This window comes from Empidonax traillii, unplaced genomic scaffold (genome assembly GCF_003031625.1).
Source record: "Empidonax traillii isolate 1590-97213 ecotype Southwest subspecies unplaced genomic scaffold, ASM303162v1 scaffold16:size2589160, whole genome shotgun sequence".
In the NCBI taxonomy this organism is placed as follows: domain Eukaryota; kingdom Metazoa; phylum Chordata; class Aves; order Passeriformes; family Tyrannidae; genus Empidonax; species Empidonax traillii.
In genome coordinates, this window is record NW_020955209.1 from 1,744,755 (window position 1) to 1,770,421 (window position 25,667).

The following is a 25,667-nucleotide window of genomic DNA, read 5'->3' on the forward strand; positions in this document are numbered from 1 at the left end:
ATAGTTTCCTGGTTTTGTACATGATATATGTTACTGGAATCCCTCCAAATGACAGAGGGTTGCAGTAGGCAGTAGAGAACATAGGCATGCCACTGTGATTTAGGAATAACTTTCTGGCAGCGTTGGGAGCAAGCTCAGAGGTGTTTGGATTAGATCCCATTTGTCAGTGAGAGCCTGGTATCCCCCATGGTCATGACTTCTTATTTAAAAAAGAGTGGAAATCCTGGAAAAGGAGAGCTACCTCACTTGGGCTATATCAGCCTGTTACTCTGTGAAATGTCTTCGAAAGTAAAACTTTTCATCAAAAAAGGTGTTGTGAGACGAGGGAGATACTGTACCTGGTATTAGACAAAAAGGCAGTGTCAGTATTGTGACCTCAGTCCCTGACCTCCAGCTGGGCTGTTGGGAATTGTAACGAATGCTTCCCACCACCAGCCAGGTTTTGCTTTTTTCCTGCTTGTATCTGCCACTATCCAACCTTTTATTGCAGCCATTCATCATTGGCAGAAAGACTGGGAGATGATATTAAGGTTGTAGGATGTGTCATTTGTATTAAAGCTTCCCCTCCCTTTCTTTTCACCCTCTCCTTGCCTGTTCTCCTGCCTACACTCCATTCCTATTGAGATTTGCCCCCCTCTCCAGACCAGCCATCCCTTGGCCCAGCTCATAAATGATTGCTTTAATAATATTACGGCCCCTCCATTTTCATGTGTGAATGGCACAAGTGACATGTCGCCTGTAACCGGAGCAGGAAAGAGATTTCTATTTTCACCCTTTAAAAGGTCACAGAAAATACAGAGAATGGGATCCTGCCTGTCTTGCGCTGACCCCAGACAAGCATTTGTTGCTGCGCGGTAGTGTCAGACACCGCCCATTTGAGGGAAAGCTTTACCAGCCAGAGCTGGTCATTGTTTCTCCTCCTCTGCGTTTATTCAAGGTGCAGAACTGTTTATATGCCACAGAGATGGGAACTGAAGAAAAACCGTAGATGTAGAATTTACCAGCTGTTTAAGTCTCATTGTTACCTTCTGTATCGATCAAATCTGTTGGCTCTTAATTGGATATTGACTGTTGTGAGGCAAATAAGGCAAGCTGTCGGAGAGGGGAGGGGTGGGGTGCGGGGTTTATCTTAATGGTATGTTGATCATGACTAGTCTATAAAAGCCAGTGGGAGAGGAGTTCATTAAACCAGCCTGCAATTGCTTTAAAAAAATATGCTCTGAGTCAAGATGATTAATCCTATATGTGACACCGCAATGAGAGAAAATCCGCATTGTTGCTGTGGTATTAACAACACCAAAGCTTGAAATAAGCAGATGCATTGAAACAAATTCACTAGGGACAGTGATTTGTTCGGTCTGTGAGCATTAGCTAACCCTAACCAACATTTGAGGGTCTTTTTTTCTGGTTTGTTTTGGGTTTTTTTCTCTTTTTATTTTTTCCTCCTCCTAGGTGTTGTGTTTTGTTTTTGTATCTGCATGCTTCTCTAGCAGGCTCATTGGAAATGTGTGCTTGCCCTGTGCCCAAGTCTTTCATCTGAGCTGGGGAATCCTTGTAGAAATGGCAGCAGTGAAAAGGGATAATTGAAACACATAAAATACTTTGGAAAACTCTTTTATTTCATAAATTATGGTAATCAGGGAATGTGAAGAGAGAGGGAAAGCATATCAATTACACTGGTGTGAGCTACCGATGACAAAAATGAAAGCTATCAGGAAGTCTGTAGTATATTTTAGTTTTCTTTCCTGGCCATATTTTAGGCTGGGTATTGACTATGTTGCAATAACTGTCAGGCACAGTCCATAAGTGTCTCTGGATCAGGCCTGTCGTTAATCAGGAGGGAGAATACTAGAATAGGTTCACTTTTATGAAGTTCCCACGTAGCTGTGACTTGTTGAAAAACCATTCAAGGGGGCAATAAACAAAGTTTATTTCAAATTATCTCGATGTTATGTGTTTGTTATCATATTTAATTTTTGACAATTCTGAATTGGCTGTTAAAAATTTATGATATGGCTAAGGGTTTGTACAGTTTGAAAAATTAGCTTTAGGGCAGCCACCTGAAGACTTCTCATTTATTACCGTGCCATGAACTGTCAGGGAAAGGGTAGCACAGTCATGTGGAAGGCAGGAAAGCTGCAGAAACTGCCTGGTTATTCGCTGATAGAGGAAGGAAAAGGCCTGTAAGTCTGGAATGCAACGGCAATAAGAGATTGAGTGCAGAGTTCTCACTTGAGAGCATTAGGTAGTTCCCTGCTTGAGCAACTGCATCAAGGCTGTACCACCTTCTCTTGCTTGTGAGCCTGAGTCATTTAACATCTCAATCCTTTTACTTCTCTTCCTATAAAAATTAGAAGAGTGATCCAGGGCAGGAGAGACTGCTATTTTTGCTTCAGTTGCTCTTTCTATATGTATGGGGAAACTGAAGGTGATCACCAGTTTTTCTCTCGGTATTTTATGACTGTGGTATAAATTTACAGCATTGCAAACAGTATAAAAAGAAAATCCTGATTTTTGCCTAGAAGAATGAGAAGTCCAGCAGGATTCTATAGAGTATATGAAACAAAACTGGGGGAAAGGGAGAAAAAGGTTTATAGAATCCAGAAAGCTGAATCTTTTTTGGTTTTTTTTGGTCTAAGTTTTAAATGCAATAGGATAGAAATTATTACTTTAGCAGGCACTAGAATAGTGCTGTTATTAGTATTTTTTTAAATTCACTTCTAATGTTCCTTACATTATAATAGAGTTTACAGTTTGCATTTTAAAATAAACTGCGTATAATTTTATACCATGAAATTCTGAGTGAAAAATTAGTCCGTAAAGGTGGACCAGTCAGAGCCATAGCCTCTGGAAGAAAGGCATTTAAAAAAACCCCACAAAAATCCTTAGATAACTGTTTTTCAGAATTGCAGGCACATTTGTTTGGATTTTTTAGTGTGCTTCAGTTATGCAAGAAAATGAACGTGACAGTCCTCAGTTGCTTTGACAAGTATAATTTCAGAAACATTGCCCTATCATTCCACAGATTGGCACCTTCTCCTTCTTTGTTGTAATGCATTTATTCCGGGTTGGCTTTTCTCAGCAAAACTGCCTGTTTGCCAGGAGATTTTACATGTATTCGGAAAGGGACAGTGAGTTGGTGTCGGTTGGGTTTAGTTAAAAGAGGAGGTTTGACCTGGTGACTTTATTTTTGAAGTCAGTAAGTATTTCTTCCATTAGCGTAATGGAGAAGTTTGCAGGAAATTCAGAACCGTGTATTTTCTCTGGGCTTAATCACAGTAGCCAGATCGCTGGCTCCTGAAGTCATTTCCACACCAAACCTTCTCTTAAATATATGGACTTGAGATTTTTTTTAGTCCGGTTGCTGTTAGTGGTTTAGTGTTCAGATTTTGTATTAGCTTTTGAAACAGCAACTAAAATTTGAACAAAGGTTGGAGTTTGGATCTAGATTCATCACTGTCTGTAATGGGTGGGTCACAATAAGGCAAGAGCAGCTGTGAGCAAGAGATATGGCAATGATGGGGACCCTTGCCTTGTTGAGGATGCCTGCAGGGATTTGAACCTCAGGCTCTGCTTAGGAACTGCACCTTTGCAGGGACAACTTTCATCTTTGCTCTTTCTTGGGGACCATGTAACTTCACTCTGTGAAAGGGACTCCACAGTTGTGGAGTCTGTACTGTAATATATAGGAGCCAGGAGCAGCTGAGTGCCAAGGAGAGATTTCATGGAAGTCTACGGATAGATCACAGTCAACAAAATGGCACAAACTTGTTGCCAGCGGTACACTCTCTTCTCAGGACCTGTGGAGAGTTGCACATGCAGTCCCAAGGTTTGGCTTGTCATGATGATACTGTTCTGCTGGTTTCTATCCACTGATGACTGCTTCCAGTATAAAGAAGATCTTCGTTCCTAACGTACATAGTGGGTAGAGATGTGCACGTGTGTGTTGGTGCACGTGTCCATGTGAGTATTAGGGTGGCATGTTTGGTGAGAGTAGAGGAAGTATCAAGTCAGCCAAAGCCGTTCTGGTTTTTCTTTGCATACTTAATAAAGAAGTTGTAAGAGGGCATATTCTCAATTTCTTTTTAACCTTGTAGATCACCTCCTGTAGACAAATTGTCTTGCGAACCACTTCCCCTCCCCTTGGTGATCGAATAACATTCCTGTGGCGACTACAGCAGTTGCTTACATGGAAAAATAACGTTAGGAAAGTATTTAATGTATTTTTAGCTGTCTTTAAATGCATTTTAGCAGCTGGAAACAAGGGGAGTTAGTAGCACATGACCTGCAAGCTCTCCATAGACCACCACCAAGCGTGCAGGGAGGCACTGCTGGTAAAGAGACCCCAGGCTGGAAAATGTTGGGTAGGGTGGTTACCTGTAACCTGGGCCAGTCACAAGAGGTCAGGCAAAAGGGAGAACTTCAACTTTCTTGGAATGTGAGTTATAATGATGTGATAAGCAACCAGTGTGATTTTAGGTCCTTTCTTTTCACTGATCTGATTCTTGGGAGATTTTATGAAATATTGTTTTGATGTGCTTCAAAATGCCTGGGACTTTTTCAAAATGCTCGAGAAGATTTTAGAGGCTTGGAGTGGCAAAATATTACAAGTGTAGAGATTAGTGAATAGAATGCAGCTAGAGAGGGGAAAAGCTAATAAATATGACTTATTGCATCACTCTGTGATTCAAGAAAATCCTGAAATTCTTGTGAAGAGCAGATCTGTCATCAAACATTAGTGGGAGCTTTCCCCAAGGGAAGACTTTCCCTGAGCTAAGAGTTCATTCATTCCTGTAACTACATGATCGCTGAACCAGGGGACGTCCTTTCTGGACCATCTTCCCTGGCCCTGCTCCATTCCCAGTGCAGAACCACCAGGCAGCACCCTGATGTTGGGCTCCCCCACCACCCAGCCCACAGCAAGTATGTTCATATTTCTGGGAAGAATACCAGCAGGTGGAAGTTTAGTATTATTTTTGCTGTTGCTGGTATAGTGAATGTAGAGAGCATGATAATTGATTATCTGGGACAACAGAAACGCACAGGAACTAAAATTTCAAGGATTAGGGTCTCCCCGAGGATTTCCTCCAAGTTTCAGTGAAGGGAGAGATAACCTTTGTGGTGGAAACGGAAACACAGCTTCCAGTTCCCATCTGCAGCCAGCCTCGAGAGACAACAGTATTAAGGGTGATGTGAACTTCCTCTGTTCATCGCTGTGGGACAGGAGCCTTGACGCAGTTATCTGCACTTCTATAGCAACGCTATTCAACTCCTTGCAGCTTATTTTTTTGTCCTACCAGAGACACTCAACTAATGCCTGCCTTTAGCGTGTCTGGGGGTAATGGTCTCATGTTTCATCTGTTTTAAAGGACATTTATGGAAAGTAGGTGGCAATTTTATCCCGAGTAAGCAGGCTAATATTCTGTCACTCTGCATTACTCAAGTGACTGTAGCTCTTAGAAAATAGATGTTAGGTGTTTTTGGTTAAGTGGCATTAAAGTTCTGTGGACTAAGCAGAAGGATTTCATTGCACATGCATTGTCCCATTTTAGTGGAAACTTTGCATTAACAAGTTCCATCTTAATAAATTATTTGGTTCAACCTGCATTGTGACTTATCCTATCATAAGATCTTGCCCTTAATATTAAAATGTAAGCACAGATTTCCTCTCCCAAGGCTAAAGCTGCATAAAAAGACTTACACTGGAGCTCTGAAATCCTCTGTCTGGATCAAGATAATTTTTCTCTGAGAACAAGGAGAAACAAATATCCACGCACTTTGGAGAGAAGGAAATTCTGCTGTAGATTGTTCTTCCTCTGTTGTGTTAAAAAAAGGAATCTTGACTGAATATATAGTTTGTTTCCAAACTATTGGCATCTTTCACAAATGTAGGCTGGCTGGCTTACAGACAAGTAGCACAGTTTCTGTAGCCAAAGATAGTTGTTATCATGCACTTATTAATGAGTACACATATCTCTGAACATCAAATGCTGTCCTATTTTCAGAGGTCCTTTCAGATCCTGTTTTCTGTTCTTTTTTTTTTTTTTTTTTTTTTTTTTTTTTTTTTTTTTTTTTTTTTTTTTTTTTTTTTTTTTTTTTTTTTTTTTTTAATTAATTTTTTTTCCCTTAACCTCCTGCCATTTTCTTTCAAAGCTCAGTGGTGGAAAGCAGAGAAGAAAGGGACCTAGGAAAGGAGATGTTCTCATCTGTCCAGCTTCCCCACATCAGGAGCTACTCAGTGCATGTCATTCTTGGCAGATGTTTGCCTAATCTGCTCTTAAGAGAATCCAGTGATGGGACTTTGACAGTCTCCTTAGGCAATCTGCCCTGGCGCTTTGCTATACCTGTCATTAAAAAGGGTTTCCTGATATCTAACCTGCAATTAAAGGCCATGATTTCCCTTGCAACCCATCATCAGGCTGACCTTACAGCCGAACCAGCTCCACCAAGTCAGTTGCGTTTTCCTCACTAGATCTTCCTTGCCCACGCTGCTTCTTGGGCAACGTCCTCTGCTCTGGCTGTAGTAGCTGAGGTGGTCTGTGTGCTGCTGCTTTTGTAAGTGTCCAGCCTGGTGTCCCAGGGGCTGGCAATGGGCAGGTTTCCCTCTCAGATCCCATGCAGCTGACAGGAAGGCGGCTGCCTGTCAGTAGAGGGTATTGAATTAGGAGATTCGGTAAATCCCAGGAGAGGCACTGCCACAGTGAAGTTGCAGCAGTTTTGCACTGATAAAACTAGCAGCACTAACCATGGCTCCAGGCCTCAGAACATGAGCTGAAGCCTTTTTTGTCCTGGAACAAAATGTGCTGTGAGAGCAATTGTACTACCTATTACATATATGCAATCAATCACATCTAGCAGTTTGGACATACATTTTTTGATAAGAGCATTTCTGTAATGATTTTAGCAGTTTTAAAGCATTTTAAAAAATCAGAGTGATCACAGATTTGGCTTGGGTTTTTTTGCAGTTGCTTCCTTTTAAACAATAGCATCCCATGGCAGCCAAGCCTGATGGCAAAGCTGTAGATGCCAGCCTGCTGTGAATGAGCTCGAGATGCTGGGGAACTGAGGCGGTCATGACTGAGAGTGGGTCAGTGTAGGCATAGGCATATCACAATATAACAATTGTGAGATAAACTTCAAGCCAGTTCTTTAATACGCGTAGAACAGTACTGAACATTGTAGAAGTGCTTTCTTCTACAAATTTTTTACAACTGGAAGACGGTAGGAATGAATTAATGTAAAGCAACTGAAGAATTTTCCCTGGCTGCTCAGAATAGGTGTTTTTTGCGATGGAAACTAGCTAGATAAATTAAGTGTATTTCTGCTGCCTGAGTAAATTATAGCAGTATGTAGCTAAACAGGTTTTGAGACTAGGAAATTTTAGTGACATCCAAAATAAATAAAGCAAGGTTTGGATCAGTAGGAACAGAGGCATGTTGCCATCAACAGGGTTGAATAACCTTTGTGTAAGTGGCAATTTTGGTAAGCGGGTCAAAGTCGGTGGGGTTTGTCTCTGTATTTTGACACATGCACTACAAACACCCTGATATCCATTTCATTTTACAAGGTGTGTGCATGCACCAAGATAATGCTCCAGAAGGTCACTGGCAGGGTACAATGTGCCAGCCGTCACATGCACAATGTCTAGCACGGAGCCAAGATAGAATTTCAGGGGTCTGGGAGCACCAACAGCATTTGGAGCCCTACACAACACCTGTGCCCCACCAATATCTCCCTAGCTGTCCATCAATGAGCCTCCCATTGGCATCTGTGATCCCGAGCTGACAGGTCTGTTTTTATTTGGGCAAGACGTTTTTAAGGCATTCATTCCCCAGTTGTCTTCTACGTGACCTGGAAAAGCTTCAGTGAGTTATCCATATTCCTTCATGGAGGAAAGGAAAGGACAAAGTTTGTTTTCAAAATGAGAATTTGAGGGTTTTTTTAATATAAAACACAGTCAGATTTAGACTTTGTGTTCCACACAGCATGGAGGTAGATTTATTGTGTAAGAGAGGTTTCAGTTTCAAATTAATAATTAGAAGAACACATTTAAACCTTTGTCAATATAAAAGTGATTTCAGGTGCTCAGGAATCCTCTGCCTCTTTCTTGTGGTTTTAAAGAAAAATTTTAAACATTTTCTAACTTGCAGCTATTGAGGGCAGTGAGAGAAAATATCTATAAACTGCTAGGAAACATACAGAAATAAACTGATAAAGTCTTCCACTTCCTGCTTCTTGTCAGTTGTAGGTGCTTCTTAAAACACACTTTTGGACAAATTTTGCACTGGCAAAAATGGTATTTTCTGTTGGGCAAACTGTGTTCATGCCCCATGACTGACAAGCAGAGGCCTGAGTCAAAGCCTGCTGGAGTCAAGGGGCTTTCGTTGAGGTGCAGACCCTTCATGTTTTCTTAAAAATCAACAGTGCTGTTAGCCCACGTCTCCCCTTTCCCACCCCGTCTCCTCGGGGAGAGGCAGAAGCCTGTTTGAAGACAAACAAGTCACAGAGCCTACAAGGTGTAAATATCCTTCATAAATGCCAACACTGAAAAGCCTGGGCGCCGGGTGTGTGACACACGACGACAGGCAGTTCACGCTGAGCGAGGGGCGAACAATATGCCAGCGCTGCCACAACCACCGAGGTGTGCCTGGATTGCACCTGGGCATCCCTGGACTCCCTGTTTCCCTCCCCCCTCCCCCACCCCGGGGACACGCATATGGGATAGCAGGAGGGATGGGGGAGCAGTACTACCTGCTCCTCACCCCGTTGCCTCTGCCTGCTCCCCTTGCCCCTGATCTGGTCACGCTGCCTTTGCCCTCCTCCTCTCCCCAGCTTCCTTGGGCAGGGGCTGATTTAAATAGGTTGGCAGGGAGCCAGGAGCTCATCATTTTAATGCAGTGTAAAATAGAATGTGCATAATTATATGCAAGCCATATGTGAGGGAGACAGCTCAGCTGTGAATTTAGGGAGGCTGTGAGAGGGAGAGAGCGAACAGTCAGGAATCAGATGAGATGGAGCGGAACGGAGTGCAAGTGTCACTCAAATGAACAGTGTAATGAGCGTATTGCTGACACTCCTCCTTTCACCTGCTTCTCCCTTTTGCTTTAACTCAAAAGCAGAAAACGCTCTGGATGAGAAGGGAAAAATACTATTTGCAAGCAGGATTGCTAATGGGCTCTGGTAATGTCTCCATTTGAACTTCAGCTTTCTTAATAACAGTGTAGTTCCAAATAACCAGTAACTTTTAATGCATCTTTGTCATTAAATATTTTGATCGCATGGGACTGAAGGATCATTGTTCTCTCTAAATGATTGCTCCTTTCAAAGCTTTACTTAAACATGGAGGGGGAATCAATTTATTTATAATAGTGTTACATGTAAATTATGAGTATGAAAACTTTTTTTTTGGCCTTGCTGTTAAACTAAAAATACAAGTACATTATCTAAGGATCGCTTAAGCATGTCGAAAAGTTTAAACAAGTACATATGTAATGTAATCCTGAAAAATGCAATGGAGTAAAATGAAACCCTGAATTACTCACAGTTTTCAGCTCAAATATTTCATTTTGGGTTTGTCTCTTGTTGTTTTAATTATTACACCACAATGAATTTGCATGTTCAACCTAAGCTATGTAAGAAAACAGCATCCCAGCTTCTCATATCTAAAAGGTGTACTGAGTATTTAAAGAAACTTTTTAATAATGTTGTATTTTGGGATTCCCGTATGTTTTAATTATCTGAGCTGTTATGCTTTTAGCTATTTTTTTCCTTCCATTATTTGTAAGTCCCTAAATAGGCCATTATATTTCCCTTCAGGCTAGAGATGAAGATGGACATGCTGAAAATTTTCCCCAGCAGCACTATGCTAAGGAAACTCCAAGACTTGCCTTCAAGAATAACTGCGAACTACTTGTAAGAATAACATACTTACAACAAGTCTAGATTGTTACTTTAGCACAGTGAAAACCGTTTTTTTTATAAAGGCTTTTGTTCATTATGACATACATTATGAAATATGATAGGTTCTTTTTTTTCCTGTTTAGCATTCTAATGCTAGTTCTGCTATCCGTAAACACTTTAAAATCTCAAATTGCTTGAAAAATCTCATATATTTGATGTTAGCACGTGAATGGCCTTGTCATACTACCGTGTCTTGCACTGGTAAATCAGGGAGAGCCATGCAGGGAGTGGCTGATGATGCACGAAAAGCCCCTCCTCCCCCCTGAACTGCCCCAAAACTCACTCTCCCATCCACCTTTTAGCTTTGTCTTGTTTTCGGGTGGCAGTGCTGCATTTTGTTCTGCTGGCAGGCAGTCCTCCCTTTAGCGCTCACCTATTCCACCCCTTCATAGCTGCATGCCATCCAGAGCATCCTCTCCTCTCCACTCCTCTCCTCTCTATTCCTCTCCACTCCTCTTCTCTGCTGTGGGGAAAGAGTGAAAGCTGGGAAAGCTTACATACAGGGAGCCTGGAGTATTTACAAGCCATAAGAGAGATGATATCAGCTGTGAAAGAATCTCTGTTCCAAGGCAGGGTTAATTTGCTGTTCATTTTAGCATTTGCAGCTAGGCAAGATTAAAAGCAAGCAGGAATGCCTATTATATTTCTGTTAAATGAATCTTTTGGGACCTAATGTTCTTGATTAGCTTGTGAAAATGAGTGCTCCATGATGAGTTTTTCTGTTTGCCTAAAGTAAACAGAGGATGAATTGTAATACATTTAAAAGAGATTCATGCGTGGCTTTCGAAAAGGGAGTTTCAGATAAGTAGATAGATCTCTCCCTTGCATTCACCTTTCTTCTGGTCTGTACTTAAGTAAAATCTATCATTTGGCTAAATGGAAGTGGAGAGTTGGGGCACAAGGTTAGACTTTGAAACAACACCACCTTTTTTTTTTTTTTTTTTTTTCTCATTGTAGCTACAGAAGAGGCAGGTGGCAGTGGAGGAACATGCTGTGTTTTATCTGCATTAAAGCCTGTACCTGCCTCCCCCATAGAGGATGCAGGGACAAATGCTAATCTTGGTGTCCCAGGTGCAGCTCATGTGCTGACCTAACCTGGTGCTGAAGTTGGCCCCCAGGTTCAGTCAGCTGATCAGAGAAGGCCACACCTGGGGCAGAAGCTGAGGGATGGTGGCCAATCCCTGCTCCCAGCACTGGCCAAAGGGCAAAGCATCTTGACCACACCTGCATTAGTGGGCCCACAGGCTCTCCTACCCCACAAGTGTCCCCTGTGCTGAGGCAATCCCTGGTTAGGTAAAGACAATGCTTTTTAGAGCCACAGATGTCACTCGGAAGGGTCAGTTTATCCAACCAAAAACAATGTGACCCATAAAATCTGGTCCTGATTCCTGTCAAGCCCTTTGCAAGGTTCTTGGTGATTTCAGAAGAAGCAGTGTGACATCCTAAGGGGAGAAAACTAGATAAATGCAGAAAGTGATTCCCTGATGTACTCATAATTCTTGTGCCAAATAAATGAAACTTTCGTCAAGGCCATGCTTAATTACTGCATTTGATGCTGGTCAAATCAGGCCTGATGAACCTAGAGCTGGGACACAACTTGATATAAAATAAGTAATGTATTATTTCCATTGAAAATCTGCTTTGTTTTTAGTGCAAGCAATCAATGAACCAATTAACCCACTTTATGCTATTAAAATCAAGCATTCTTTTAATGCCCAGTTGCTTATTCCTCTATTAATACACATATAACTTTTTGCTATATTATACTCTTCCTGTACCTGGCAAAAGCTCAAGTCATCAAAGTTAATCTTTCACGTGATTTTTTGGACAAGTGTCCATTATTGTTTAAGGAAGTAATAAAAGCAATTTGTTACAGTTTTATTTTTCCTGTGCTATTGGAAACGAAATTGGCAGGGGTGTAATCTGTACTCAATTTGTGTGTGAAAAAGAAATAGCAGACAATGAATATGTACCTCTACTATCCTAAAAGGTGTATTTTAGGAACTTGCAGTGAAAATGTGATGCTGAGCGCAAGTTGGGGTGGTGGGGGAACTAATGTTATTCTTTGAAGTTGCTATGTGTTTCACAGAGAGGTAGGGGTATTCCTTCTATGGTTTTACTTTTTGGGAAGCGATGCTATATTAAAATGTGCTCAACTGTAAAGCAAATTTCACCGGAACTGGCTGTGAAAACACCATCTTTCTTTTAAAGACTAGTCAGTATTCCTGGGGAGAGGAGAACAAAAAGCATACGAAAGAAAGGAGTGGGAACACCTGACTCTCTAAAAAAATACTTTGTCAATGGTGAAAACTTACCCAGAATCTAACAGCACAGGCCAGATGCTGGCTAAGTGAAAAACTGAGATTTTTTTAAATGAGAGAGAAACTGAAACTGGTTTGTGCTTTTGAGAATCAGGAAATCCTTGGAGTTTTCTGAGTGCAGTTGAGAGTAAGAAGTGTAATAGCCTGTCAGGTGAAATTGGAGGCTTTGGCTCAGAAGTGCTTTCTTTGCTTTAGGGTTCAGCTGCCATTTTCCAGTAAGGTTTGTTTCAGCAAGTGCAGGCTCTTCTATTTGGGAAATGCTCGTGCTGATAGAGTGCTGCCAGGCAGGATCCAGGGGCTGAGTTGCTGCTGCTGGGTCTGCATGCCAGGACTCTCCCGCCAGAGTCAGGCTACACTGACTGAATCTTAACATCCCAGGTCACAGGCACATAGTGCAAACTTTACCTCCTCAATACTTGGAGAGATTTTGAAGTATAGTAACACTGATTATTAAAAAAGTAACATAGAGTATTACAAAAGCAACATAGAGTATTACAAATTCTATGCTTTCTTCATTTCTTACTCCTCAGAAGAAGAAATAATTTGGGTGGCGAGGTACAACTCAGCTATTCTATTTGTTTGGGTTTTTTTCTTTTTCCAAAGAGTACAAGTTTGAGAGAAAATAAGAGGAAGAAAGGTATAATTTAGGCAGAAGAATCCCCTGAAGTACTTACAGTAGTTCTGCTCCGTAAGAAAAGCAGTGATAATTAAGTATTTTGGTTGATATAGAATGCCATTGTGCAGTTACAGGATTAGGGTAGGGTATTTATTTACCGTGGTAAATCCAGATATGTTGTGCCCTGGTATTTGTTGTAGGGCACAAAACCCAAAGTGGTTAAGAGGCTCCAATCAATGAGCACATCATATTTTCCTTTTGTACTTTTCAGTATTTTTGAGAAACATGTTTTCTTAAGCTTAGCTATCCATGATAAATATTGGGAACTACATAAAAGAAATCTATTTTTTAAGGAGCCAGGTCAGCACTCTCTTGGCCAGCCATGCATTCTTCTCCCATAGATGCTGCCTCAGGATTTGAATTTCTTTTTCCACGAGTGGCTGGAAGCTTTTCTTTCAGGCACATCTCTTTGTTTCCAGAAGGAAAAGGCAGAATTTAGTCCCCCTTGTAAGCTGATTGTCAAGGACCAATACAGTCCAGCTAATTGTGGATGTGGGGAGAAAGATGGGATTAACTGTGGAGAAAGGGGAGGCTGGAGTGAAAAGGCCAGAGAGAAGGCCACAGCCTCAGCTCTAGCCGGATGAAATTCCTGAGCCATTGCCTAGGGAAAGGAAAAATCCATTTGGCATCTACCCAGGTTAGTCAGGGTAGGAAGAGTCATGCTTGGTTGCCTTTTAACAAAAGTGGGAAAGAAAAACCTACAGTTTGTCCTTCCTCCCCCCATTTACTCAGAATATCAAGTCAAGGTTTCAGATTGGCATGCTGCTGTACGAGGTAAGGAGGGTTTGACGGGTTAAGGAAATTAAACACCAGGTTGCTTTCCAGATCATTTGTTTATGGAGATGATGTGAGTACCACCCACTGCTATGGGATTATATGTAAAGCAAACAAATAACCAAACAAAACATAAACACCCTGAAAAAAAATTCTTTTCCAGTCCCACATCCAGTGATGATCCATGGTTTTTCTGCAATCATGATATTTTCCCCTTTGAAATCAAAAAGTCTAGTAGTTCTGCTCTGAAAGTATACATTTGTGAGTGCAGTGTGTGATGAATTATGAGTTAGTCCTGGTGCTTGGAAGCTATTATGTAAAAGACAAAAAATAAAACAAGCTTGCTATTGGATTTAAAGCAAACTCACCTACATCCAGTTACCTTTAATCATTGACAAAAAGAGGCAGAAAAAGCTCTGAAAACACCTCTACAACTGAAACATGAAATGCAAAATGTTCTCCTAAGAGCAAAAGGCCTCTGGGGAGGCTATGGCAAAGCTGAGATGAGCCAAACCTACAGCTAATGCTTTTCTTGAAGTTGCATTGCTCTGTTCTGCTGTTCCAGCACATGTGGGGCATCCAGACAGGGGCAGCAAGGATACAGGGCAGGTTAACTTCAGAACTATGGTACTGGAATGTGGGAAGGATTTCATACCTGCTACACTGATACTAAAAAGCACTGAAAATATTTGTCATAAGATGAGGCAAATAGGTTTTGCAGTTGTAGTCAAGTTAAATGTAAACAGGTATCCCTTGAAGGCCATGAGAGTTTTGGTTTCAGAAAATGAGGCTTGAATTCTTTTTTGTAAGGTAACTGACCTGCTTCCTGTTCCCCACGATCAAACCCTGTTAGCGCTTCAGCAATAAAAGAAAATACCTCTCAGTTCATTTATAATCAGTGTCTTCAAAGGAGGACTGAATTAGGGAGAGATAACTTGGCTCATCCTCTCTTGCCTTTCCACCCTTTTTGTTTCCCATGTTGTCTCCTTATTCCTAGCAGAGTGGAGAGTGAAAGCAAATGCACTTCTGCTTGTGCTCTCCCTGGCTCTTCCTTTACCCTGTTAGCTGCAAAGTGGCACAGGGAGAAGGAGAGCACTTCCTTCATCCTAGCTGTGGCCTGGGGATGCGCAGAGCTTTTGGCCGCAAAGTGGAGTGGGAGTATTGCCCAACAGCTCTGAGGGATGTAGGGTCACATCTAGCCTTTCAGGTACTAATCTTGTAGTCAGGAGGTGATTTTGCCACCTCAGAGAGGCAGGAGGGTAGAGCGGGAAGAGACCTGTGACACCTTGCAGAGTTCCAGATCATAGAGCTATCAAGCCTGATGAGAGTTTAAAACTTCCACAGCCGTGCTTAATGCAGTTTCAGCATCAGTCAGTATTTGCTGCATCTCACTGCTGGTGGTATTTTTTTCGTGTTTTTTGTGATGGTTTTCATCAGTTCCTTGCTCAGTTTGCTGCCACAGTCAGTTGCACTGTGGCATGTGCAGTGATTCAAGTAGATGACTGTGCAAAACCCGTAATAGCCATCGGAGAGGCTGCCGTTGGCTTCAGGAACTTTGGACTGGGCACAGAGAGCTGTCAGAATGGTGGTTATGGCCCTGGAACAAAAATATGGAGAAAAGCAATTGTAGCAGTGAATTGATACTGATGTTCTTAAAACCTCAGTAATCTTGGCCACATGAAATTCAGCCTTTCTTGTGACTGAAATAACAGTGACGCTTAGGTCATATGGTAGACTAATCGCCTGCAACGTTTCATTTTCAAAAACTAAATTGTCCATGAGCTATAGCAGAGTATTTTAAAAAGAACCTCCCCAAGACTCCACCAGAAAACTTGCATTCTGTTTCTTTTCAACCAAGGGCAATAAACCAGGCAAAATTATTCTGTAGGATTTTTTTGTCTTTAATTGCTGCCAGGCTGAACAAAGGGCTCTGTGGTGTTCATCTTATGCACGTTCCTAAAGACTATTGAAGTCCATGGGCTTCAGTGAATGCACTGAAAAAATGCAGCACTCAGCCCACGGGCAGATTTGCAGTCCTGCGGGGAGAGGGAAGCCCTTACACCTGTCTCCAGCTGACCCTCTCTGCCTGCTACCTGTCGGCACAGGTAGGCACCCATGGGGCACTGGCTTCCTTGGCATCTGTGCCCTGATCAGCATCTCACTGGGATAACACAGGAACACAGAGCTTGCAGCCTGCCAGCTGCCCCATGATATGCTCTCCCCAGGAAGTGGTAGTCTCTATGCCTGTCTGCACAGATCTGTTTACTAGTTTAGAACAAATGCAGCCACTGTCTTGCCTGGCACTCAGGCTGTGTCTTGCTCTGCTTTTTAATGTTAAGTTTTTCTGTCTCATGATGGAAGTGAAGGCCATTGCTCACATTACGGCAGGATGGGCTGGGCCTGGGAGGTTTGGGTCCTGTTCCTGGAACCGCAGGAGAAAATCTTGGGGGTCTTGAGAGATTTCCTTGGTCTTTCGGGCCTTCCTTTCTCTTTCGCCCATCCTGGACCACCATGCTGCTAAAGTAATATTCTTTTTTTCTTGACTTAGACCATGTGTAGGGCTCCACAACCTCTGATCCAGTGAAATCGATAGGATCCCTCCTGTTAACTTTAGATGGGCTGTGACTGATACCCTGTGTTCTGTAGACAAAAAAAAAGACAAATGACTGCTTTGAGATATGTTCCTCCTCTGTGACCAAAAATTGCAGTAGGCCAGCTAACAGCTAATTTAAAGGTATACAACATGATCTTTATTAATAATATCTAAGCTGAAGGCTGCAATCAGAGACCAGTTGTAGGAACTAATAGAAAACAAAACCTTGCCATAGCAAGCCTGAGATAGCAGCTCTACCAGAAATAAGACCCAAACATCACTCCTTTTATGCTTGGGATTAGCAAGGGACCATGACCTATAGCATTAAGGAGGGTGAGGGATTCCCCATGCCTCTCACAGAGGTGGGCAGGGGACTGCCATTCACCCTTGAGAGCAGCAATGAGCATAAGTCTCTGCCCGTTCCCAGGGATGCATTAAGTATAAAATGCACAGGAGCATGGGGAGCAGGAACAGGGAAGGGAAGGAAGGTAATAAAAGGAACAAAGCTCCCCCATGGCCTGGGATGCAGCTTCCTGCATGAGCAGGCTGGTCCCACCAGTAGCTGTACATAATCCCCACCTTTTCGGTCCAATGAACTGAATTAAGAAAGATGATTCAGGGACCTAAAGAGATGGAATAAAAGGTGTGACAGTGAGAGGGGAAGGCAGCATGGGAAGATGGACAATGGGAATGGAACAGATTTGGGAAAGACCATGGCTACAGACAGCGGGTGTTTGGCCCCCTGGAGCCAAGAGTGAGTCATATCCCTGTATCCCACTGTAGCTAGCTACAAATAGCAAGCAGCTTTGCCCCAGTGACTCTAATTTAGCATTTTCCTCATACCAACACAGGAGCATTATTTTAGGATGTGGCACTTGACACTTTGTGAGCACAAGCCTACCTTTCCTCAGAAGGAGGCATGTTTTTCAATTTTTAGCATCACCATTATTATTTCAAAAGAGAAGCAGAATGCATTTGTTAAAAGGGAAAATAATTAAAGTCCCATTACAGCTCTGAATCTGTCATCTTCCTTCCCAGAACAAGCATTAAAATTTTCATTAATAAATCTGCAATTACTGGTGACCTCTGAATAATTTCTCCAACCTTAATTTCTCCTCACTGCAATGCTGTGTTGTATTACTCTACTTTTACTCTCTGCTTTCCTTACTTGATGTGTTTACTGAAGTTATAATTTTCATATTAAACATGTTCTCATTGAAAAATTTGGGTTTTTTTCAATGTTAAAAAAACTACCACAGTCTTTTTATTGACTGTAAATTTAAACATGTAAAAAGTTAAGAAACTGTTAGATGAAAATGCATTTTTTAGCAGGCTGCTTCTTAATAATGATTTCAATAAATTTTAAAGTTAAATAGCCTGGAAAAAAAATTGTCAGCCAAGCCATCCCCCCCACCAAACCTCTATAAATTCTAAAAGACAAAAAAAAAAAAAAAAAAAAAAAAAAAAAAAAAAAAAAAAAAAAAAAAAAAGATTTGTATCTTTTGGAAAGAAAACCAGTTGTGAATCATGCTTTTGCTTTATGAAACTGGCATTCATAACCAATTTAAATAAAATTCAGACAGTTTTTATAGAATGTTAAAGAATAAAGATTTGCCTTGTTCCAAAGGAAGTGAAGTGCGGTGAAATAAAATTCATCGGATTTCCTTCCATATAAATTGGAAATAAAATTTCCAAAGGCATCACCCAAAGCTATAAATATTTTCTTCTTGGATTCTATGCAGAAGATGCAGATTCAGTAGGGCTCGTGAGGCACCCGGAAGGAGCCGTCCTTTGCACTGCATCTCACCACTACCCTACCTGCAGCATGGGGTCAGACCATAGAACTGTCTTTGGTCCTCTGGTGCTCGGGTTCTTTTGCACCTTTGTCCCTGTCTCTCAGTCATGCAAATTGTCAATTAGAATGGGTTTTGTCAGGTCTGAAAAGATGCCTACACGAACCAGTGTGACTTTCTGTAACAGTACAGTTGGCTCATGCCTCATCTTGCTGCATACCTTGTCTTCCCCATTGAAAAGGAAAAGGGTTTGAAGGCTTTTGCCCCTCGTGGAAACAACATACAGCAGGAAAAGAGTGGGCTTTTGAAAATCAGGAGCCGGAGCTCTTTTTATTTCTCCTAGATAAGATCCAGCCCTTGAGAAGGAGAGTTGGGAAAAGCTTGGCCACCGTTCAGCTGGACTGCAGGGAGGTTCGGGGGGGCTCTGGGATATTGACCGTGTGACTCCATCTCTTTGGGAATCCCTAGAACTCTTCAGGACTTCCAGGAATGACATCCCAAGAAGGCAGATTAGTGCCACACAGTTATCTGAAAGCACACCAAAGAAGATCTGAATGCAAGGGGCACATATCTCACTGCTCACTGTCTGTAGCAGACACTATTTTACATCTCAGCAGTGACGTGTATTATATTGCTTTTGGGATGAGAAGAAAACCCCAAAATATAAATCCTTCATTTTATTATAAAAGTTAATACCAATAATTACTTAAAATCTAATGAATTTCAGTTCTCACTTAATTGCTTTTGAGTAGTTCACTTAACTTATTAAAAAGAAGCAAGGACATATTCATTTAACAAGCAGCATCAGCCTTGGCCTAGCATCTGCCTACATTCTCTTTTCAATTAATCAATTATAGTCCAATGGTGTGTAATTACACATTAAGAAAGTTATTGGATATCACAGCATGGCTGTCCCAGGGGGCTCATGAATACACTAATATAACACACCTGTAATGACCTGTTCTCAGATCTGCAAATTGCTCCCATTTCTCTCTCTCTCTCTCTCTCTCTCTCATTGCTAAATGAAGATGAGAGCAATTACCATTAACTTTTTGAGTCAGATCTAGTCAATGAGAGAGAAAAAAGATCGCTACCAGCATTCATAATAAATCTGTCTGTGGGTACTTAGTATTTTAATTGTATCAGGCATTGAGCTGAAGGCAGTAAATGTGCATTGGGATTGTACAGGGTTGTGGAGATTCTGGGGTTATTCTGTCCTGACTACACGCTTCACCTATAGAAGAGAGAAATAGGCAAGCAGGAAAATCTCATCAGATCACATCCAAGCGCACTTTTCCTGGCGTGGTGCAAGTCAAACCGAACTCTGGAACTGATCCCTATACAGCGGCTCTAAGTCTTTGCATAGCAACTAAGCCGTGTTGCTGTTGTGTTGAGGTTTTTTTCGAACGCGAGAAAGAACAAAATTTACTATGTAATGGCAGAAAGGCTTTGGTTGTATGAGAGGGTACAGTCACCAATGCTCTCTTATTAATGCATAACAAATGAAACCAAGGAGAGACCCTTAATTTGCATAATGAAGCCTGACAGATTCTAAATTGGTGATTTACTCAACTAAAGGGTCCAAAAATGCTCCATGGAAGTGGGCTTTTCATGGCTCCATAAGTCAAATGGGGGACGATATCTATCAGCATTTTTATAAATGTTGTATTGCACAGTGTGATTTCTATGTGCTGTTGTCTCTCACCCTGGGAAGAATTGTATGCTTCCCCACATGAAGTTTTCTGATTCCTGCTTTTATTTGCAGACCAGGATCTTTCAGGTGGGTGTACATGCAGATCAATGCACAGCAGTATCTTGAGCACAGCTTTTTGCTCAGAGTAATCTGAAATGTTCCTGTGCTGTACACCTTTCACCAATCTAGCACCAACAATTTCAGTGAAATCTTCATCATGCCAGAGGTGACTTCCATTTTAAAAAAGTCATGCATGTCTCAAGGTGCTTGATATCCCTCAGAATAACAGGGTAATCCTGTGCGATTCAGGTGATACAATATTGTTCTTAGTTGCATTCACAATAAGGTGTTTCATTCTGAGGCTTGAGCTATGTCCACATTTCACTCTGGTTTTCACCAGTGCCATGTTTCTTCCCAGTTCCACAGCCCCCTTTTGTTCAGGACACAGTTCAGCTCACATACCTAGCTGTGGCATCCCAGTATTTGGTATCTGGGCTGGACTCTCTCTGTAAGTTCCACAGTTAAAAGAGGAAGGCAAGCGTTTCTAGAGTGTGGTTTACTCAACATAATTAGTTGATGATTTAGGATTGGTTAAACCACCCTTAGATGTTCATTTACTAGATAAATACCTTCCATTTAACACCTGCATTTTCAGTACCACAGTCATCAGTTGAACTGCATATTCCTGCATGTGTCTAACTTCAAGTTTGCAGGTAGAGCCATTCAATATGCTTGAAGTTAGGTATCTGCTAACTCTATGTTTAGATGTCTGGTCTCCAGCTTTGAAATGAGGATGCTGTTGTTTAATTGCCTTTGCATAGAATTTGAGTTTGAGATTAAAATGTTCTAAGTGAAAAAAATTATATTTCTTATTTAATGTCATGTTATAGTTCAAATAGTGAACAACAGCACCATTGGTATTTGCAGAGAAGTTCATTTATTATGAATTATTATCTGACACAGTAGAAGAAAACTGCTTCCAAGATTTACAGTTTGATTGCCCAGGCAATGCATAGTAACTGAAGCAAGCAGAGCAGTGCGTGTGGATCCCACAAATGTGCATGTGCACAATGCTCTCAAATTTTGCTCAATGCACAGCTTTGTTTATGCTTGGGACCAAAATTAAATTCTGTGTTTGTTTTTTTTTTTTTTTTTAATTCGGTGTCTGAATGATCAGTTAAAATTGTTTTAAACAGAGCAAGGAACACAGTTATAGTCTAGAGCTTTAATATACAATATTCAGTTGTACAGGCTAGTTAAATATTGATCCTAAGGTACCTGTCAGTTGCCTCTCCAGCTGTGTAGGAGGGTGGTATTTCACTCAGTTGCAAAAATTCGTTTCTAACTGTATTCTCTGCAAGAAGCTGTAACTCTTTGCATGTCACTTTCCTAACCGAGCTATAAACTCTATATTATACTAATACTCTTTATTATGGGGAATAAACATACGTCTTCTAGACAGGCAGAGGAACAATTGACCACCTGTGGCCTGTCTCAGATGAACTGCATATGCCACTGAAATGAATGTCTCCGTAGTCAAGATGGGAAACAGTCATTTTCTGAGAGGTTTGTTTGTAGTCAGGAAGGTAACAGGTCCTGACACATTTCCACTTTCTAACAACATGGGTTCCTGACTGCCAAGGGAAGAAGTGCTTGGTGTTCGCTTGGTTACTGACCCTCTCGCTCTCTGCCTTTGGCATTCAAACAGCAGCTTCATTTGTTATACAAATTTAGCAAAGGACCAGATTGTGGCTCAAGCCAGGGATGCCTTTACATCACTCCGGCAAGAGAAAGAAGTTTCAAAAGTTGGTGTGTATATAATGTACTCAGGTGGCCCCTTTCAGCTGCCAGAGTGGTGCAAAGGAGTCTCAGAGTGGATAAGAATCTGTCCCAAACACAGGTTTATGTAATGCCCGAAGATAGTGCTGGGACAGTGTGTGGTGTATCGTGTTACCAACACATGCTGAAGGATGCTGGAAACTAAAATATTAAAGAGCTAAGAGATTGACTCCATAGGTAGAAATGGTAAATGCTTCTGTTATCAGTTATTTTTCCCTTTATATTAATAAATCTCTGAGACAGTATTTCACGTAAAATTGCCAGATCCTACAGGATTCCATCTCCTCTTTAAACTGGAAGCATGGAATGCCATGAGAAAAGCATGCAGGTGAGACTCTTGGGTGTGCATGAACCTGCAGCTTGCAGGGCCCCTCCCAGAGCACGTGCCCAGGGAGCAATGGGGTCCTTGCTACGGGCACACACTCCCTTGGAGGTGCAGGGGTTGTGCAAGGCCTGGAAAACATGTTCAGTTTTATCTTATGCATATCCTATTTCTCCCTTTCTGAGAGACTGCAGGCTGAGTTGAACAAGTGCTGTTCTCCCCAGTGGGTATGCTTGGTGTGTTGCCACAGGGCTCTGGCAGTTGCCACTGTGCTGTTATCCTTCTTAGTCACCACATCGTGCTCATTTAATGAGGGGTTAGAGCTGATGTGCTTGCACAGTCCAGCAGTCCAGCTTTAGGTCCCTTTTTCCTTCAGCCCAAACTAGGGCTGAAATTCTCCCCAGCAGCAAGGCATGGCCAAGGACCAGATGAGTGCAAGCTCTCCAAAATTCAAATGAGATTAGCTCAAGATCACCATGGTCAGTGAAAGGAAATAATCAGAGGGCCTGGCTGCTGATGTACTTCCCTGCATAAATGGAGATATTTGTTCACATTGGTTGTTATCAAAATCCTTCTGTGGGGACCTTGCTGAAATCTCAGCTGCCCTAAGTTACCACACAGCCGCAGTGATTCCTATGTGGTGGCTTTTCTCTCCAAGGCCACCCTGGTGAGATGTGTCCCTTTGGTACCCCTGAATGGGAGCTGAGGTGGGGGCTGAGAGGACCGCAGCAATCTGCCTGTGGGAACTGCAGTACCTTGCTCGCATACTTGGAAAGCAGGCTGCGCTTGCCTCCATGGAATTTACTATAATCCCACCACTCTTTGCCTCCAACTCAGCTGTGTCAGTGTAAGTGCTGGGAGGAGCCCTTTGTGTAGATGAGTTTGGCCCAATTCCCCCCCTATGCTGTTAGAAAAACCTGCTGAAAGCAAATCTGATTAACACAGTGGAGAAAATAGCTTGGCTGTAAAACATCGAGGATTGCCACTTGTGCAGGGATGCTGTATCTAGAAGGCAAAATGCCTTTTTGAAGGTTTGAAGTCCAATGGGCAGTTCATGGTCTTTGCTGTCCGTTTGTAGGTTCCTAGGTGCTGAACTAGTAAAATCGTGCATGACGTGGCAAAGACATCTTTTATTTCCAGAGCCACTTTTTGGGTGGCAGAATGACAGCTCATGGTGCACCAGCACAGCAGGGGTGTTGTGGAGGTATCACATCCCTGGTGTGCAAAGCCCTGGTCCTGCACCGAAATCCATCCAGACGAATGCAGATACTCATCCTGGAGGGATGAGCTGCTGTGCTCATTGGAACCTCCCAGTGCTCTCCGGGTTCAAAAACTGCAAAGAGGGCAAATAAGAAATATCCTGGACCTTGCTGATCCTTCAGGAACACCATGTAGAGTCTTAGAATAGGGATTTGGAGAGCGCCTGGATTTCTTGGAGGAAATCAGAAGTGTTTACATTTTATGTTTTATGTCTTCTCATTGCTTCTTGTTTCCTGGATGGGATTTGCTCCTTTTCATAACTCTAAACACAGCACCTAAGTGAGCTCTGAGAGGTGCCTGACTCAAGGCCTATCACCCTGAATTTAAGACAGATGCTTCATCTGAATATATATGCAATGAAAACCTAGAAATAGAAAAGTTCTGTTAGCTCCTCGAGACAGTGCTTTGATTCTAAAGCACATCTGTAACACGGTGTAGGCTGGCACAGGGGGAAGAGAAAATCGCTCGCTTTTCTGTAAGTGGAGAAGCAGTGATTATCTCAACCTGATCTGAGAGAAGCCCCTCTGCGGTGTCCGTAGTGTGTGCTACCTTTAGACAACCTCAGTCTTCATTGAAGGTGTTGGGGCATTTTGAAGCTGTACCTGGCACCTCTCACCTGTAAGCATGACAGAGGAAGAGAAAAGTGAGAAGAGAGAGAAAAGGGCACAACCTTTTGGTGATGACAGGGAAGTGATTTCAGGTGTTTGTGACACCACATGAACCTTGTGTAGTTAGTATCTTCCTGAGCACTATATACCCTGGAGGGTGGAGAAAACAGTAACAGGTAGAGATGTGGTGGAGGGAATGAAAACTACCTGCAGATGTGGCATCTAAATAAATCCAAAGACAATCTGACTATTTTTAGCAGATGTGCAAACAGTGATGGATGCCACCGGGCTGCTGTCACTAAAATTTGTCTATAAGCAACATATTCATATTTAAACAAGTCAGCTTTGCGCATTGAAATGAGCAAACACTGTCTCTGTGCTTGTTTGTTTGTTGTGCAGAAGCCATCAGCTTTCGCTCCTTATCCCTTCACCGTGGTGGTGATGCAGAGTCATGATGATGGATTGGCTGTCTAGCTTATCTGCAAGGCCACGAAACGTTTATATCTTTTACAGCATGATAGGCTGTTCTCGTGCAACAGTGGAAAATAGGAGTTTGGGGCTGCCCTTGCAAAAGTGCCGCCTCCTGCACAACATTGCCATTCTGGTAAGCTCACTTGGCACAGTTTGTACAGCTAAGTACACCCACTGTGAAACATGACACTGGGATGCACATGAATAAAATCACACAAAATCGGGAGAGGAGTGAGCATCAGAGACGCTTTTGAACGCAGGGGGCAAACCAGCAAGGATGGAGTTCCTGCAGTTTCTCTCCCTGCTTAGAGAGGGCCTGTGTCACTTCTGGTATAAGGCCTCCAGCTCACACCAGCCTTATACTTGGCCAATTATCTCATTTAGGTATCTCATATATATTTAGGTCTTGAAAAAGGTCAACCATAGAGCATGGCTGGGCAGGGTTTTTTTGAAGCTGTAGGACTGGAAGCTTTTCTTCTAGCATTGTTAGAAAATAATTGCCTGTGAATGTCCTGGGATTTGAATCTACATGTTGGAACTTTAGAAAAGGAGGGTAGGAAGGTTTAAAACGTTATTGAAACAGCTAATGCTAATGTTACACTTGCCGCAGATGCTGAGCAGGGAGCAAGTGGAGCTTACTGGGGAGCAGGGCTGCTGCCCCCACCTGTCTTGGTGCCCTTGCACTGGGAGCCTGTCTCCTGAGCTGCTCCTTTTGTGACTGTCCCCAGCACAAATGGGCTCCTCTGTTCAAGGTTCACACAAGCTGGCATGTTTTTGTCGAAAGCTGCAGTGAGGCAGGGATTGTCCCTGTCAGCTGAGCTGTTTTCACATATATATATCTGCTGTTCTTCCATTTTAAATTATTTTTGATCTTTGTTTTTGGTTTTCTGCTCCTTGCAATTTTATCCTTATGTCTCTCTTCCCCTTCTGAATATCTCTCTTTCTCCATTACTCTCTTTCCTTTTGTTCAGTTTAACAATCTTCTTCCTCAGGTCCATGATAAATCATGTAACTTTTTCTTACGTCCCTACTTGTTTTCAATCTTACTGTAGTCTTTGGCTTCTAAGCACTGTTAACTGCAGAAAGTCCCCTTCCCTAAATACTGTAAGGCCTAGATGTTACTAAATCTGATTTTTACCACCTAAAATCCTGTCAGTTACCTGCAACTGCTTACAGCTTTATTTCTCCATATGACCAAGCTCGGTAGGTCTCTGCAAACCCTGAGTTTCTTGTAAGGAAGATTGCCCCAGTGTGTAGTATTAGACCAGTCCTTAATGAAGTGTCTGTTCATTCCTGGGCTCTGTTACAGATATTTCCTGTGACCCTGACCAAGTCACTTTATCTCTCTTTGTCTCTG

The 25,667-nt window shown here is 42.2% G+C and overlaps 1 protein-coding gene across 3 annotated transcripts in view; it reads left to right on the forward strand.

Annotated features, from left to right (window-relative positions):
- SOBP (sine oculis binding protein homolog) overlaps positions 1-25,667 on the forward strand; it is a 117,064-nt gene that overhangs the window by 55,499 nt on the left and 35,898 nt on the right. For 2 of the 3 annotated variants that reach the window (XM_027895397.1, XM_027895387.1), the window contains exon 5: positions 9,817-9,912. The exons of the other annotated variant lie outside the window; for it this stretch is intronic. In XM_027895397.1, the coding sequence (XP_027751198.1) occupies positions 9,817-9,912 (96 nt within the window). The remainder of the gene's footprint in view (positions 1-9,816; positions 9,913-25,667) is intronic. 3 annotated transcript variants of the gene reach the window in all.